The sequence below is a fragment of the Nicotiana tomentosiformis genome, chromosome 4 (assembly GCF_000390325.3).
Source record: "Nicotiana tomentosiformis chromosome 4, ASM39032v3, whole genome shotgun sequence".
NCBI lineage: Eukaryota > Viridiplantae > Streptophyta > Magnoliopsida > Solanales > Solanaceae > Nicotiana > Nicotiana tomentosiformis.
This window is the reverse complement of record NC_090815.1, coordinates 26,866,077-26,882,511: the sequence shown is the minus strand read 5'-3', so window position 1 is coordinate 26,882,511 and position 16,435 is coordinate 26,866,077. Positions and strand designations below refer to the sequence as shown.

General features: G+C 36.2%; 1 protein-coding gene and 1 long non-coding RNA gene across 2 annotated transcripts in view; one reads left to right on the top strand and one right to left on the bottom strand.

Moving 5' to 3' along the window:
- LOC138910616 (uncharacterized) overlaps window positions 1-16,435 on the top strand; it is a 204,624-nt gene that overhangs the window by 4,317 nt on the left and 183,872 nt on the right. The window lies entirely within an intron of this gene.
- Window positions 11,959-15,721, bottom strand: LOC104096807 (auxin efflux carrier component 3-like). Its single transcript, XM_009603237.4, has 6 exons — window positions 14,381-15,721; window positions 13,926-14,202; window positions 13,727-13,812; window positions 13,318-13,475; window positions 12,657-12,733; window positions 11,959-12,575 (listed from the first exon to the last, which is right to left on the bottom strand). The coding sequence occupies exons 1-6, from the start codon at window positions 15,579-15,581 to the stop codon at window positions 12,509-12,511; spliced, it is 1,866 nt and encodes a 621-aa protein (XP_009601532.1). The 5' UTR covers window positions 15,582-15,721; the 3' UTR covers window positions 11,959-12,508.

Below are 16,435 nucleotides of genomic sequence, written 5' to 3'. Positions count from 1 at the left end.
TGGAGAAGCTTGGAAGCACTTTGATAGGACATATCCAGATTTTTCTAGTGAACAAAGGAACATTCGGTTAGGTCTGTGTGCGGATGGCTTCACGCCTTTTTCTATATCTGCGACACCATATTCATGTTGGCCTGTCTTTCTTACACCTTATAATCTACCACCTGAGTTGTGTATGACTAGTCCATATATATTCTTAAATTGTATTATCCCCAATCCACGTAATCCGAAAAGTTTGATTGATGTATATTTGTAACCTTTGATTGATGAGCTAAAACAATTATGGTATGATGGTGTTGAAACATATGACATATCAACCAAGCAGAATTTCAATTTGCGTGCTAATTTAATATGGACTATTAACGATTTTCCTGCGTATCGAATGTTGTCTGGGTGGATGACTTCTGGGAAGCTAGCGTGTCCTTACTGCATGGAAAATAGTAAAGCGTTCACTTTGAAACATGGCCGAAAGCAATCATGGTTTGATTGTCACCGTCAATTCTTGCCTGATGATCATGAGTTTAGAAGGATGAAAAATGCATTCAAAAAGAATAAAGTGGAATATGATTCTCCACCTCCGATACTTTCAGGTGAGAAAATTTGGGAGAGGGTCCAGAACTTCAGTAAAGTTAATGAGGCTCCACCTTATAGATTCTCCGGATATGGTGTTAATCATAATTGGACGAAATAGAGTATATTTTGGGAGTTGCCTTATTGGAAGGATAATCTTCTCCAACACAACCTTGATGTCATGCATATTGAGAAGAATTATTTTGAAAATTTGTTCAACACAGTGATGGATGTTAAAGGTAAGACAAAAGATAACCCGAAAGCTAGAATGGACTTACAAGAATATTGCAGGCGGCCTGAATTATACTTGCAGACAACAAACAATGGTAAGGTGTTCAATCCAAAGCAAGTTACACATTCACTTTGGAGGAATGACAACAAATTTGAGATTGGGTTACGAAATTGAAGATGCTTGAGGATTATGCGTCAAATCTTGGAAAAAAAGTAGATATGGAGGTAGGGAAGTTGAGCCATTTGAAAAGTCATGACTGCCATATTTTCATGGAGACCTTAGTGCCTATTATTGTCACGACCCCAAATTCCCTCCGTAGGAGGTCGTGATGGCACCTAGTTTCTAAGACTAGGTAAGCCTATCAATGCGGAATAATCATAAATATCTGAAATAAATAAACTACAATTTAAATAATTACAACTCCCAAAACCTGGTAGAAATAAGTCACAAGCTTCTAAAAAATTATTCTTAATGTTTCTATGTATCAAGGTCTAAAGAAAAATAAGGAAGCAACATAAAATGTAGAAGGGGACTCCGGAGTCTACGGACGCTGGCAGATATACCTCGAAGTCTCCGTGCGCAGGTAACTCACTGACGTCTAGACTGGTAAGATATACCTGGATCTGCACACAAATAAAAATATGCAGAAGCGTAGTATGAGTACACCACAGCGGCACCCAGTAAGTGCCAAGCCTAACCTCAGTAGAGTAGTGACGAGGTCAGGTCAGGCCCTACTGGAGAATAGATAATACCATGAAAAAATATTTAAACAATTTAATAAGATAAAATGACTATGAAAATGAATCAAATAGTATGTCACATTTAATGACACCAAATAATTGCAAATAATATCTCGTGGAATCAAAACAAAATTTCTTTCAACTTTATGAAAATTACAACAATTAATAGAAGGCAACTATGGCCATAAATCAATATCAACAAGGGCACTACCGAGGTATCGTCTCGTAGTTCCAAATCATAAATAAATTCACAATATCTCATTTCCGTATATCATCGCGGGAGCCTTCATAATTTATTTAAAGAAAAGTTTTTTCCGAAATAGCATCCCGCATTTTAGCCACCCTTATCACACCACATGACTTCTAGTAGTCACCCCTACTAGCCACGTGTATCAAGCCACCCTTATCTCACCGCATGCGTTTCAATACCCAGACTTTATACCACCGCATACGTATCAATATTATCACAATTTGCACCTAAAGTGCCCAATATTTTAATTTTCCAAAAATAAATCAACAACAATATTTTTCAATAATAAAGAGCTCACGGCTCATACCAAAATAATTCAACAATAATAGTTTTCTACCATAAAAAGCTCACGGCTCCATCATAATGAGTACCAAAAATCTTACGAAAATATTCAGGAATAAATAATTCAGAAAAATACTATTTTAAAATTTTTAATACGTTGCATCAATATCAAATTTAAAAATGTCAAATACTTCATATTTCGGGTTAGGGAACTCGGAATTTGATTCCGGGCATACGCCCAAGTCCCAATTCACGATTCAGACCTACCGAAACTGTCAAAACACTAATCCGAGTCCGTTAGCTCAAAATATTGACCAAAGTCAACTTAGTTGAGTTTTAAAGCTCTAATTCATATTTTAATCCATTTATCACATAAAAACTTTCAAGAAAATTTTACGGACTGTGCACGCAAGTCGAGGAATGATAAATAGTGTTTTTTGAGGTCTTAGAACACTGAATTAATTATTAAATTTAAAGATAACATTTTGGGTCATCACATTCTCCACCTCCAAAACAAACGTTCATCCTCGAACGGAATTAGAAATAGTACCTGAACTGGTGAATAAGTGTACATAACGGCTGCGTATATCAAGATCGGTCTCCCAAGTTGCCTCCTCAACCGGATGACCCCTCCACTGAACCTTCACGGAAGCAATGTTCTTTGACCTCAGCTTTCGAACTTTCCTATCTAAAATAGCCACTAGTTCCTCAACATAAGATAGATCCTTGTCCAACTGAACCGAACTGAAGTCTAACACATGAGACAGATCGTTGTGATATTTCTGAAGCATAGAAACATGAAATACCGAATGAACTGCAGAGAGACTAGGTGGAAGCGCAAGTCTATAAGCCACCTCTCTAACTCTTTCATGAATCTCAAAAGGCCCAATATACCTAGGGCTCCACTTGCCTTTCTTCCCGAACCTCATCACACCCTTCAAAGGCGAAACCCGGGAGCAATACTCGCTCACCAACCATGAATGCAATATCACGAACCTTCCGATCCGCATAACTGTTCTGTCTAGATTGGGCTGTACGAAGTCGATCCTGAATCAACTTAACCTTTTCCAAGGCATCCTGAACCAAGTCTGTACCCAATAGTCTAGCCTCGCCCGGTTCGAACCAACCCACTGGAGACCGGCACCGCCTACCATACAAAGCCTCATATGGAGCCATCTAAATGCTTGACTGGTAACTGTTGTTGTAAGCAAATTCCGAAAGTGGTAAGAATTGATCCCAGGCACCCCCAAAATCTATCACACACGCACAAAGCATATCCTCCAGTATATGAATAGTGCGTTCGGACTGCCCGTCTGTCTGAGGGTGAAATGTTGTACTCAACTCTACCCGAGTACCCAACTCACGCTATACTGCCCTCCAAAATCGTGAGGTAAATTGTGTACCCCGGTCAGAGATGATAGATACCGGTACATCGTGAAGTCTGACAATCTCGCGAATATATACCTGAGCCAGTTGCTCTGAAGAGTAATTAGTAATCACAGGAATGAAATGAGCTGATTTGGTCAGCCTATCCACAATCACCCAAACTGCATCAAACTTCCATAGAGTACGTGGGAGCCCAACAACGAAATCCATAGTGATCCACTCCCATTTCTATTCTGGAATCTCTAACTTCTGAAGTAATCCACCCGGTCGCTGATGCTCATATTTCACCTGTTGATAATTTAGACACTGAGATACATACCCCACTATGTCTTTCTTCATCCGCCTCCATCAATAGTGTTGTCTCAAGTCCTGATACATCTTTGCAGCACCCGGATGAATGGAGTACCGCGAACTATGAGCCTCCTGGAGAATCAACTCACGCAAGCCATCCACATTAGGCACACATAGCCTGCCCTGCATTTATAATACATCGTTATCTCCAATAGTGACTTTCTTGGAATCACCATGCTGAACTGTGTCCTTAAGGACAAGCAGATGGGGGTCATCATACTAACGTTCCCTGATACGATCATAAAGAGAAGACTGAGAAATCACGCAAGCCAAAACTCGACTCGGCTGGGAAATATCCAGTCTAACAAACTGGTTGGCCAAGGCTCGAACATCCAAGGCTAAATCAAAATCTAAAGCACAGTCCTCAAGTGTTGTTCATGATCTTCCCGACTCCGGGAATACACCAGAATATCGTCAATAAACACAATGACGAAGGAATCAAGGTAGGGATGAAATACACTATTCATTAAGTGCATAAATATTGTTGGGGCGTTGGTCAGCCCAAAAGACATCACAAGGAACTCGTAATGACCATACTGAGTCGTGAAAGTAGTCTTCGGGATACCTGGCTCCTGAATCTTCAATTGATGATAGCCTGAACGTAAGTCGATCTTAGAGAATACTCTGGCACCCTGAAGCTGATCAAATAGGTCATCAATTCTTGGCAATGGATACATGTTCTTCACTGTAACCTTGTTCAGATGGCGGTAATCAATACACATTTGCATAGAACCATCTTTCTTCTTTACAAATAAGACAGGAGCACCCCAAGGCGATATACTGGGCCGAATAAAGCCCTTATCCAGCAATTCCTGTAATTGTTCTTTTAATTCTTTCAACTCTGCTGGGGCCATACGGTATGGGGCCAACGTTGGTCGGTAATTTCTGACCAACTTTGATCGGTAAGCCATTTCGACCATCAAAACACCGTCCACACCCTAATGGTCGGTTTTTAGCAAATTTCTAGTAGTGCAGTATTAATTCGAATATTTCGAATTAAGTGCATAGTAGGAAGCCTCGTTAATTAAAAACTGCGGTCCATGTTGTGCTTGAATAATTAGGAATTAAATGAAATTCTATTTCTTGATGGAAAAGGAAGACCCAACAGGTTTAGGAAAAGGTTTTAAACCCTAAAACTTGTGGTTATATAAAGAGATCTTATTCCATAAGGAGGCTAAGATTTTTTACTACACGATTTTCCTAGAAGAAATTCGCCCACATAAATTTCGTTAATTTCGGGCATTATTCGGGTCACTAACATTTTCGGAAAATCTAAATTAAATTTTCCGGACAGTGAACAAGAGGTGATTATATATATAGGTTTCCATAAACACTAAAAGACTGGCAATTTTTTGAGAAGTTTGTTCCTACCACGTGTAGTAGCATGCACCTGTTTGCGATTTAGCCTTGTTATTATTATGTAAACAAAATCATTGATCAGTTAAAAAATAAAAACACCAATGATATCCTAAAACAAAATATAAATTTATAAATGATATAAAGGGCAGCACGGTTCATAAATTATTTCGCATTCACTTAGGGTCGGAGAAAGGTCACAACCCAAAAAGGTGCATGTGATATAGGTAACCTGTCCCGATACAAATATTATTGGCTAATTCTACGGCTCAATCAAATCTGTGACTTATATATCACACGAAAATAACTTTACTGTTAATTCAATATTCCTTCAAAATTTACAAAAGAAATACAATAAAAAATTTAACAATGTGTATTATTTTCTATTGGGACTTGGGAGAAAGGGGTTAGCTAAATCCCTAGAAGATTGATGATAGTGCTTTTGTATTTGGGAAAGGAGGTTCTGTTTTCACCAAGAAAATTACTAGTGGAACTAGCTAGGAGCTTAGGATTGTGTAAAAGGGAGTCTTACTTATGGAGACTACAAGATCTCGATGTCAAGCAAATTCCTTTTTTCATCTCGACTCTTGATATATAACTGCATTAGAAAAAGAAAATTAAACCCAAGAATGCATTTAGATATCTTATGTCGTTTAACAATATTTGGCTACTTAAAAGAATGGTTGCATGTGTTACTTAGTAGCTAAAAGTGAGGCGAGGCAATATGATAATAGTGTCTCAAAGGGAGTTAGACGTACAAAATTAATTATATTTACATATCTGAAAGACCAAATAGTATAAAGCGAGAATTGTGATACATTGGATGTACGAATAAAATTTCATATTGGTAGCTAAAAACAAATTGGAAGCTTATATATAAGGTATTGAATCTCTCAATGGTGTGAGACCTTTTCGGAAAAACTATACGGACTTGGCCAAAGTGAGGCGGGTTGAACCTAACAAATGATATCAGAGAGCAAGTTTAAAGGAACGAATTCGGCGATGGCAGAGTGATAACGTGGGGAGCGGTTTACTTCCTCTTACGAGCTCAGAGGCGCACACAAATAAGAATAAGCTAGTAGTTGACTTCGGTTTCCATAATTACTCTGATGATGTGTGTGGCACACGTGAATCTCAGAAATTGACTAGTGAACTGCAGTAATGGTCACAAAATATTTGGGTCGAGGGGGAGACCCGTGAATCGCGGTAGTGTACCATGTAAAACTTAGTTCGAAGGGACGATTATATTGGTGGATGTGTGAACAAAGTCCCACATTGGTAGCTAAAAATTTTGAAATCTAACATATAAGGGGTAGGAATCTCTTAATGGTGTGAGGGATTTTAGGAAAAAAACATGCGGGCTTGAACCAAAGTAGACAATATCACATCATATTAAGAGTATTTGTGGGATGATTCAGCTTAACAACTGCTTATGCATCAACATTATCATCTTGATCAATATTTTATACTCCTCCACTTTCTCTACTTCTAACCTACTGGGCTGACCTAGTGAAAATTTAATTTCTAGCTCCATGCGTTCATTGACATCACGATACTTTTGTTATTGCCTTCTCCCGTTGACTGTCTAGTGAGGCATTCATTAAATATTATACCCCTACTGATAATTAATTCTGGAATCTTCTGATACGTGCACCATAGTCTATAACATTTCCCTCCAGTTTCATACTCTAAAATAATTACTTCTTCGCCCTCGGCTAAGTTTGCCATCCCTCACATGAGCATAAGAAGGACAACTAAATATCCTTAAATTTAAATAACCAGTAGGTGAATCGGACCATACCTCAACATGAGTTTTCAACTCAATAGCTATGAATGGAGATTTGTTGATCAAGTACAACCTTATTGATTGTTTCAACCCAAAATTCTTGCTAACAAATGAGTCTGAATGTATGCTTTGTGTCCAATCATAAAGCGTTGTGTTTCATACGTTCTGCAATACCATTCTGTTGTGAAATTCCGACATAAGTGTGATGTCTCACTATGCCTTCTCTACTGCAAGAAATTGAACTTTGAATTGCAAAATTCCAACCCATTATCAGTCCAAATACGCTTAACTTTTCTTTCTGATTGCCTCTTAACCATCGTCTTTCATTTAAGAAATGTTATAAATGCCTCATCTTTTATTTGCAGAAAATACGTCCACACCATTCTTAAGTAATTATTAATCAAAGTCATAAAATACCTTGCACCATTCTTAGAGGGAACTCTATTTGAACCCCACCAATCTGAGTGTATATAATTTAACTTGTCTCTGGTCTTGTACTCTGTCTTCTCACTGAATTTCACCCTTATCTATTTACCAAACATGCAATGTTCATACAAATTCAAATAGTTTTTGTACCCATCCAAAAAATTTCTTGCTCAACAAATACAATATTTTTTCACTCATATGACCGAGTCGCAAGTGCCACAACTAAGACTGGTTTAGATCGATCTCTTCAGAAGGTACAACAGCTTTCCTTTAACTATGATGGCTTGAAGATAATACGGTCTATAATGCAGCATACCTTTCATGAGTACCATAAAACCTTTTCACACTTTGTGTGTTCTATTCTTGAATTAGAACTTAGATCATCCAAAGCTGAAAGAGAAATTATATTTTATTTTATGCAAGGAATATATTGGTACTTAGTGTTTCTGATAATTTCATCGAACATTCTCTATCTGATGTTATCAATTACCTCTCTGGTTATTATCTCCCAAGTATATAGTCTTACTCAACTAGTTGTAAGTTATAAATCAATTCTTGTTTGAAGATAAATAAAAAATTACATCAAAATCAAGAACCTTGGAATTTTACTCGTGACTAGAACTTACGGCACAGACTTTCCCTACATAGTCATTATCATTGGAATTATTATAAGTGTCAATAATATTTGCAGAATTATCTACTTTCTGCTTCCTTCTTTTATCTTCCAGCTTGACAATCTCTCCTATAGTAATCATGCTCCCTGCATTTATAGCAGGTTCGAGTAAGCCTAATCCTCGGGGCAAAAATATAGAGAGTTTTTCAATGTGAATTAGAAGAATGACGCAATACAATGAATCCCCAACTATAACTTTTTATATATTAGATCACAAATAATCTCAATCCTATAAGAGAAAGGTTTTTCAATCCTACAAGGATAATAATATTCCTTTTCCCAAATCTATTAGAACAATGGATTTTTCAAACCTATACGGATTATAAATTTTCTAGGAATACTAGAAAATCTAATATAACTGAGATTCATAAAAATCAAGACATATTAACATGATCATTGTTTGAAATAAAAATCTTTGAAAGAATCCCAATTACAAATAAAAAGATTACTCGAAGCATTCAAGTAATCTTTCAAAGATTTTTAATTTTCAGACAATGATCATAGTAATTGTGTCTTGAACTTTACGAATTCTAGATATATTAAATTTTCTAATGCTTTTTAGAAAATACATAATCCTTATAAGTTTGAGAAACTCATTGTTCTGATAGATTTGAGGGGGGGAGGAGGGAGGGGGAGAACGTATCCTTGTACAATTGGGAAAAACTTTTTTCTTATATTGGGATTACTTGGAATCTAATATATAAAAAGTTGTAGTTGAGAATTCATTTTATTGCATTATTCTTCTCATTCATAGTAAAAACTCTCTCTGCTTCTGTCCCGAGGATTAGGCTTAGTCAAACCTCGTTAAAACCTTGTGTTCTTTTACTTTTCTATTTGTTTTATGTGTAATTATATGATAGTAAACCCACGATCTTCCAATAACAACAACAAACCCTGTAAGTTTTTACAATTGGGGTTTGGGGAAGGTAAGATGTACACAGCATTACCCCTACCCTGAAAGGGCATAGAGGTTGTTTCCGATAGACCCTCGCTGGAGAAAGGATAAAAAAAGAGTAATAACAACAAGTAGGAACAACAACAAGATAAAAATAAGACTAAAGCCAAGAAAGTAGTTAAACAGATAATATCAATTAATGAATAAAAGAATATCATACTAACACTAATGCTAGCAATTAAACTGAGTAAGATAAAAAAAAAATATTCGACTACCTACTAACCTTCTACCCTAATCTTCGACTTTCACATCCACCTATCAAGGGTCATGTCCTCAGTCAGCTCCAGTTGCGTCATGTCCCGCCTAATCACCTCTCCCCAAGATTTCTTAGGCCTACCTTTACACCTCCAGATACCACCAAGGTTAACTTCCCGCCACCTTCTACTGGGGCTTCTATGGTTCTCCGGAAAAACACAGGATCTTCCACAGTACTAAAAATAAAAGAGTATTGAAATGGAAATGTGATATGCTACAATTCAAATTATCTCAACCCAATTTATGTGATGCATTTTTTTTTTTATTTGTTCCCAACGAATGATATATTTTTATATTTAAAAATAATTTAATTTTAAACTTTATATTTAATGTGACTTACTTTAAACCACAAGTGGCGAACCTAATTGTGTCAAAAGTGAGTTTAAAGGATATGCCACCTAGACTTGTACCCAAAATTCATGATGCATACTTGTTGACCACAAAAATATTTTTAGACACTTAACCTTTCAAAAGTGTATCAATTACACACCACTTTTGTATTTTACCACTCTTTACAAGTAAGTGTAATGTCATGCGCCGATGAGATCTTAACACGTGGATTAACTAAGAAAATAAAAGAAAACACTTAAAAAATCCATTTGCTTCATCTTCCCAAATACCCTTGTCAAGAACTCTATTATCATTATCACCCCATTACAGAGACTCCATTACCACCCATGTCAAGAACCCCAGTCGCCTCTCCACCATCCAATTACCGACCACCATAAATTTTTCAATTTGTACTACTCCGCCATCAATCAGCCATAGGCGCCACTCTACACCACCACATTCTTTTGAAGAAAAAATTCTTTCATTGGCACCTTCTCGTAGTCCATGGCACGATAAGTACAATATTCTTTCACTTGCATTCATTTTGCATCATCTATCCTTGAACCCACATCCACCTCCTCCAATTAAATCACATTTTCACATAGTCCTTGCTTCATCATAGAACAAAGTCCAACGAACAGCCCTACTACCTCATGTAATCGGAATAAAAAGTGAAAGATGCTGAATGTTTGGGATTTTGGGGCCAAAATCTCTTTAATTTCCTTGTGAATTTTTTCGAAGAAAGAATGGAAGGAAATAAAGGAAAAAATATAGAAGAAATGGGAGGGAGGGAAGTTTTCTATGGTGAGATTTTGGAGAAAAAGTAAAGGGAATAATTTCTCCATCGTTGCAAGAGCTGGTTGTTTGTTTCTTGACGAAAAAGATGATGTTTTTAATTAAAAAAATTAAAAAATGGACATATGTTGCATCCTCATGAGAGTTCACATATTTCTTTTTCTATTCACTCGTCTACTTTGTGTGTAAAATACGCTCTTGCCATGTAATCAAAATGGTGTGTAACAATCAAAATGGTGTGTAACATACACACTTTTAAAAGATTTAGTTGTGTAAAAATATTTTAGTGATCAATAGGTGTGAAACATGGATTTGGTTACAAGTTCAAGGTGGTATTTTATGTATTCTGCCTATATATATATATATATATATATATATATATACACACACATTATAGGCTTAAATAACTAATAAACAATATTTCATCCGTTTCAATTTAGACGAGTTAGTTTGACTCGGTACGGAGTTTTAAAAAAAGAAAACTTTTTGAAACTTGTGATTTTAAAAGGTTACGGCGTAAAAGCTTTGTGCGGCCATGATATTTATGTGATTGTAAAAGCTACTTATTAAGGGTAAAAAGATAAAATGAAGAGTTTAAAGTTTATTATTTTTAAATTTAAAAATATATTATTTATTTTGAAATAAATTAAAAAAGTAAGTATGTTATATTTAAAAAAGAGGGAGTACTATGTTGGAATAAAGATGGTAGATATAGGTCAGATTTTGATGTGACATGCCTTGTGATATGTTCACTGTATTACAACCCATTCAGGAGGATCAAAAATCACGAATCACAACTTGCAAGAAAGCCTACTTCTTGTCTTCTTGCATAGGGATAGGATAGGATTAAGGGCATATTATTTTATTAGTGCAAGTTATACATTTGATTGGTCATTCAAAAATAATTATATTCGTTATATATATATATATATATATATATATTAAAAATATGTATAAAATGTGTATTTATATATATATTTTATATTTATATAAAAATATATAGGTTATTGATTATTATTTTTTAGAGCGGGTATTACCCGATAGTTTTCTACAATATTTGCTCAAAAAGGCAACACTTTCCACTATTGTCTTGCTTTCTTTGGATGAGCTATCTAATATTGCTGCCCCTCTTATATAAAGCGCCTTGTTGCCTGAGAGGAAAAAAAAGGTATAAAATCCACTAAAGAGCCATAGCATAGAAAAGTTACTTGGTTTTTTTCGCTTCCTAAGATCCATACTCCAACCCCTTACCCCCCCCCCCCCCCCACACACACCCTCGGGGCATATTTACAGTTCCTTTTCTATGAGATGGAAGCTTAATATCTTTTTCATTATTTAATATCTTGGAGATGGAGTAGTCCAGTGAAAAAACAGGAAGAGAGAAGATCGTCATCCAAAATAAACTTTAGTGAAATAAAAACATCATTTTCATATCCATGATAGGAAACAAACATGAGATTTGGACCAAAATCTTACAAATCTAACTACCACCATAAGTGAACAAGATATGTACTATTTAATGACTTACAATAAACTGAGGCAAAGGAATTCAATAAAGATTAAAAAAGAAGAAGTTAAAAGTAAAAATTGAAAATCTACCATTGCTCAACATTAAAAAGTCAAAAGCTCAAAATCAATCACAATTGTACATATGAATTGTTTTGGAGTGATTCTTTTTTTACATGTGAAATGGTTATGGAGAGAAACTAGACTATTATCATAGCATGTTTGCTGCCTTCTTGTCCCCTTCCAACTAGACTAATCCCAATTTGTTTTTCCTCCATTTTTGAATTTTCTTTTATGAGTTGTTTCCTTCATATGGAGGCAAAAAATCCTTATACCAGGGTTCCAGACTAATTAAGTCAAACATGTTCCAATTGCCATGAAATGAACTCTTCTAACCAAAAACCACTTCTCTTGTCAGTAAGTAATTGATGTCCACTAAGCTTTTGTGCACAATCTTATTCCATTTCTGCAGCTATTTATTTTTCCCACTTTTGTCCAGGTTAATCGCGTTGATGGCTATTATCGACAGCAAAAAGACTAGAATCACTTGCATGTATCATAAACAACACAATCGCAGACTTTAACAATCAGGAGATTGGTACTTGATCGTTAATTATCTTATAATCCAAGGATAATGTAGTAGACCAATGTGATTGGTAATGCTATCAACATTCCAAAAATAACTCTGATATTCCAAGAAAAATTTACTTTGTCAGTTAAGAAATTAGCAGAGAAATAAGTAATTCAAGAAACTAGCGTTACTTACGCAGTGCTAAGAATAGCCGGATGAACATTGTACTCCTTAGCAAACACAAACGGAACAATCCCTTGCGGCAATGCAGCCTAACATACAAACATTTCAAACAATTGTATTGAATTATTCACAAAATAAGAAAAATAAGAATGAAGGAATTATATTTTCCCCTTTTCTAACTCTTGGCGAACTATTATTTCTCAATGAGTTTATCTTATATACACTACCAGTGCAAGAAATTCTTACACCATCAAATCACTTTTACCTCTTGTACCAGGTAACATGTGTTGTTTTTAAGATTACGAATCTCACATATTAAGGAGAGACTTACCTATAGATATCTTTTGCTTGAGCTGATAGTGTAAAAAATTCTTTACTATGACGACGGGGCCGAAACTACAACCGAAACTACAGCCTATTTCGTCGAAAAATTATATTAGGTTTTAAAGGTATATAACTTATATTGAATGCCCTTTATCAGAGAATGTTTTTCATTTCTTTCAAGTTTGAACATACTTTGAGAAATTTCTGATTTCGTCACTAAATGACAATATATATAACTTAAACTCTTTCAGAGCCAATGCGTTAAATAAGGGATATGAATTTTGTCATTTCTTGCCAACCAATAGTAGACAATATATTAAAAAGAACAAGTGTTAAATGAATGGTTTACCTGTACAATGGCGACATGGAGGAGCGTACCACGAAGGCCAACGATAATTGAAGCAGCAGCCATAACTGCTGGCCCAGTGAGAAATCTTACAGCCATTGCGAAAGCAGCCACTGTGTTCCCACATGCAATTATCTTAGGTTGAAGTGCCATGAACAAACCTATCATCAATCCATATCAAAATCCCCAATGTCACAATCCATTATCAACATTTACACTAGCAGTGTCGGGACTAGAATTTTAACATTATGGGATCTTAGTCGGAAGAGCGAATGAAATACACATTTAACTCTATGTGTACATCTATGTAGGGTCGGCGCGAAGCACGGGACTATGAGACACTCACAAATTCATTGTTGGATCCGCCACTATGCATTAACTATTTACCATTAATAAGTTACTCACTACTTACCTAAGCTAAACATAGCCATTCCAAGACCAGCGTCAGAGAGAATAGAGATTGACTTCTCCATGATTTTGGGCATATGCACATGCCACCTACAATAAAAGGACAAAACAAACCTAATTAATCAATTTGTAAATCAACTGAAAATGTTTCAAGAAGTTGAGACAACCAATCATTAACTTAATAGAATGATTAGCTTAATTACCGGTACGATATTAGGGACCAAATTAGACCAATGAGGCTGGAATACGTGTTCGGGTTTCGGATAAGCTTGCGCCAAACCATGATTAAAATCAAACGTGTCATAACACTGGCCGGAGGCATCTGTTTTCCGGCACCGGAATCTTGAACTCCGGCGGCTTTGGCGTGTAATCCGGTGAGACCCTCTTTCTCTTCCTTTTTTTCATCTCTATCCTTCCCATCAACAATAACACCTCCAAAGCTGAATTCTTCACCACCAAAGTCACTAACTTGGGAAATGGCTTCAAAAATTAAATGATCAATTAGCATATCACACTTCAAAACTATAAATATGTTATTTTTCTTTTTATTGATGAATTAGATTGCGATCTGAAATCCAATTAAGAAGGATTGCGGTAAGTTGACAGTCAGTATGAAACGTTAGTATTAATTGTTGTTACTAATAAGACGAATATTTACCTTTGTTATCACCATTTTGGGGGTGATCAGAAACCAACATTCTGATTTCTTTGGCACCATCAGACCGACAAGATTGTTCGTTAGCACCAAAATCAGTGCCACCAAACACGTGGAGGCCTGCGGCCTCGGACACTGGTGAAGCACTGGAGCTCCATACAAACATATGGAGTTCCTTAGCATCATGGCTAGCCCTAGAATTCTGCTGCTGCTGCTGCTGTAAATGTACTTGTTGCTGAATTTTCGTGTTCTTGGGGACTACAGAAGCAATTTCCGGATTTGGAGCCGGATAAGAAGCTGGCAAATTAGACTGTGCAGGGTAAAACCCGAATCTCGGGGAGCTCTGACTCAGAGCTCCCTGAGCACAGTTTTCTTCGAAATTAGATGGTCTAGGAGTTGTATCCGCGGGACCAAAATTTGATAATCTTCCTGGAAAACCCATCATCGCGTAAAAATCGGTGTGATTGAAATTAGACCCTCTTGGAGTTGGATTTCTTGATGAACTTAAGCTATAAATTTCAGCTCCAGTAAGATTTGATGGCCTAGGTGTCATAGCAAATGACTTTCTTGACACATTCGATTTTCGTACAGTGACATGAAGTTTACCATCTTGGCCAATTTCAGCGTCTGTTTCAAGAAAATCTTGGCCATCTAAGGAAACAACATCAGATTCAACTTTTAATGAAACAATTTCCCCTGCTGTTTCAGGGAATTGTTCCATGATCAACATCTTTGCGCCGCGATATTCGAACAAGAATAGCAAAAGGGTGTACCAAATGATACATTGTAACACCACAACTTGTACCATTAAACTACCTGAGTACTCACCATACATTGCAATTAACAAAGGAATTCCCATTACAAGTGTATTAGGAAGTGTTGAAAGAGAGAAAATTGTTATGCTCCATTCAAGACTACCATTTTTGGTCAAGTTAGCCCATAAACATAACACAACTAACATGATGATTTTTTGTAGTGTGTCAGCAGCAATGAAACGGAAGTTCATTTCATAAGGATTGTTCATTGAAATGAAGTGGAAAGACAATAAGGGGACGGCGAAAATGGCGACGAAACGGTTGATGCCGGAGCATTGATCAGGGGAGAAGATTTTCCACCATCGGACTGAGCCATAGGCCAAGATCATGGCCACATATAGAGGGACAACTGCTGTTAAGACAACATAAAGATCGTGCCAAGATATCATCTTTTTTGGTCAGTTTGGACACAACAAATGTGGTTAGTTTTGCAAAAATCAAGAATGGTGGTTATTTAATTGTACTATACTGACTAAAGGGATATATGTGTAACGTCTTTGTAAGACTATTTTCTGTTGTGTTGTGTTCTGTTTCTGCAGCAAATCAGAGAGGAATAATGGGCTAAAAAGGACTGGGGAATTCAAGTGTGTTTTTGGGAAGAAAGAAGAAAGAGAAGAATGGAGAGAGTGAAATTACATGAGAACGTAAATGTAGATGACTTATATATAGGAAAGAGTGTGTGGAGAGTTGTCTCCGTGGAATATAAGAAGCGAATGAGAGTTTCGAGCAACAGAAAAATTGCGTATGTATGTCCTTAGGTTGGTTTGGGCAGTAAAAGCGGTCATTAATGCTTGCATTAGGGTAGGTCTACGTCAATCCCTTTTGCGTTGCGACCCTTTCTCGAACTTTGTGTAAATATGAGATATTTATACACCGAACTACTTTTTTTTTTTTTTTAAATTGTGTGAAGAGTGCGTTGATTGAACTGGAAATTATATAAGAGAGCTTTGGGGACCGTTGAAAGTGAAAAAGGATGTTGACAAGGAAAAATAATGGATTTAAGATACATAATATAACTAAGTTATTGCATTATCCGCGTAATTTAACCGATTATAATTGATTATTATTTTATTTTGCAGGTTACTTTAGCAAGTTTGTATCACGACCCGAAATTTCCACCTTCGGGATCGTGATGGCGCATAACATTTCACTTGCTAGGCAAGCCAACGTTAGAATATAATTAGCTATTTTAATAAATTTTTTATTAATTAATAACAAAGAAACAAATGCGAAAGTAAAGTCT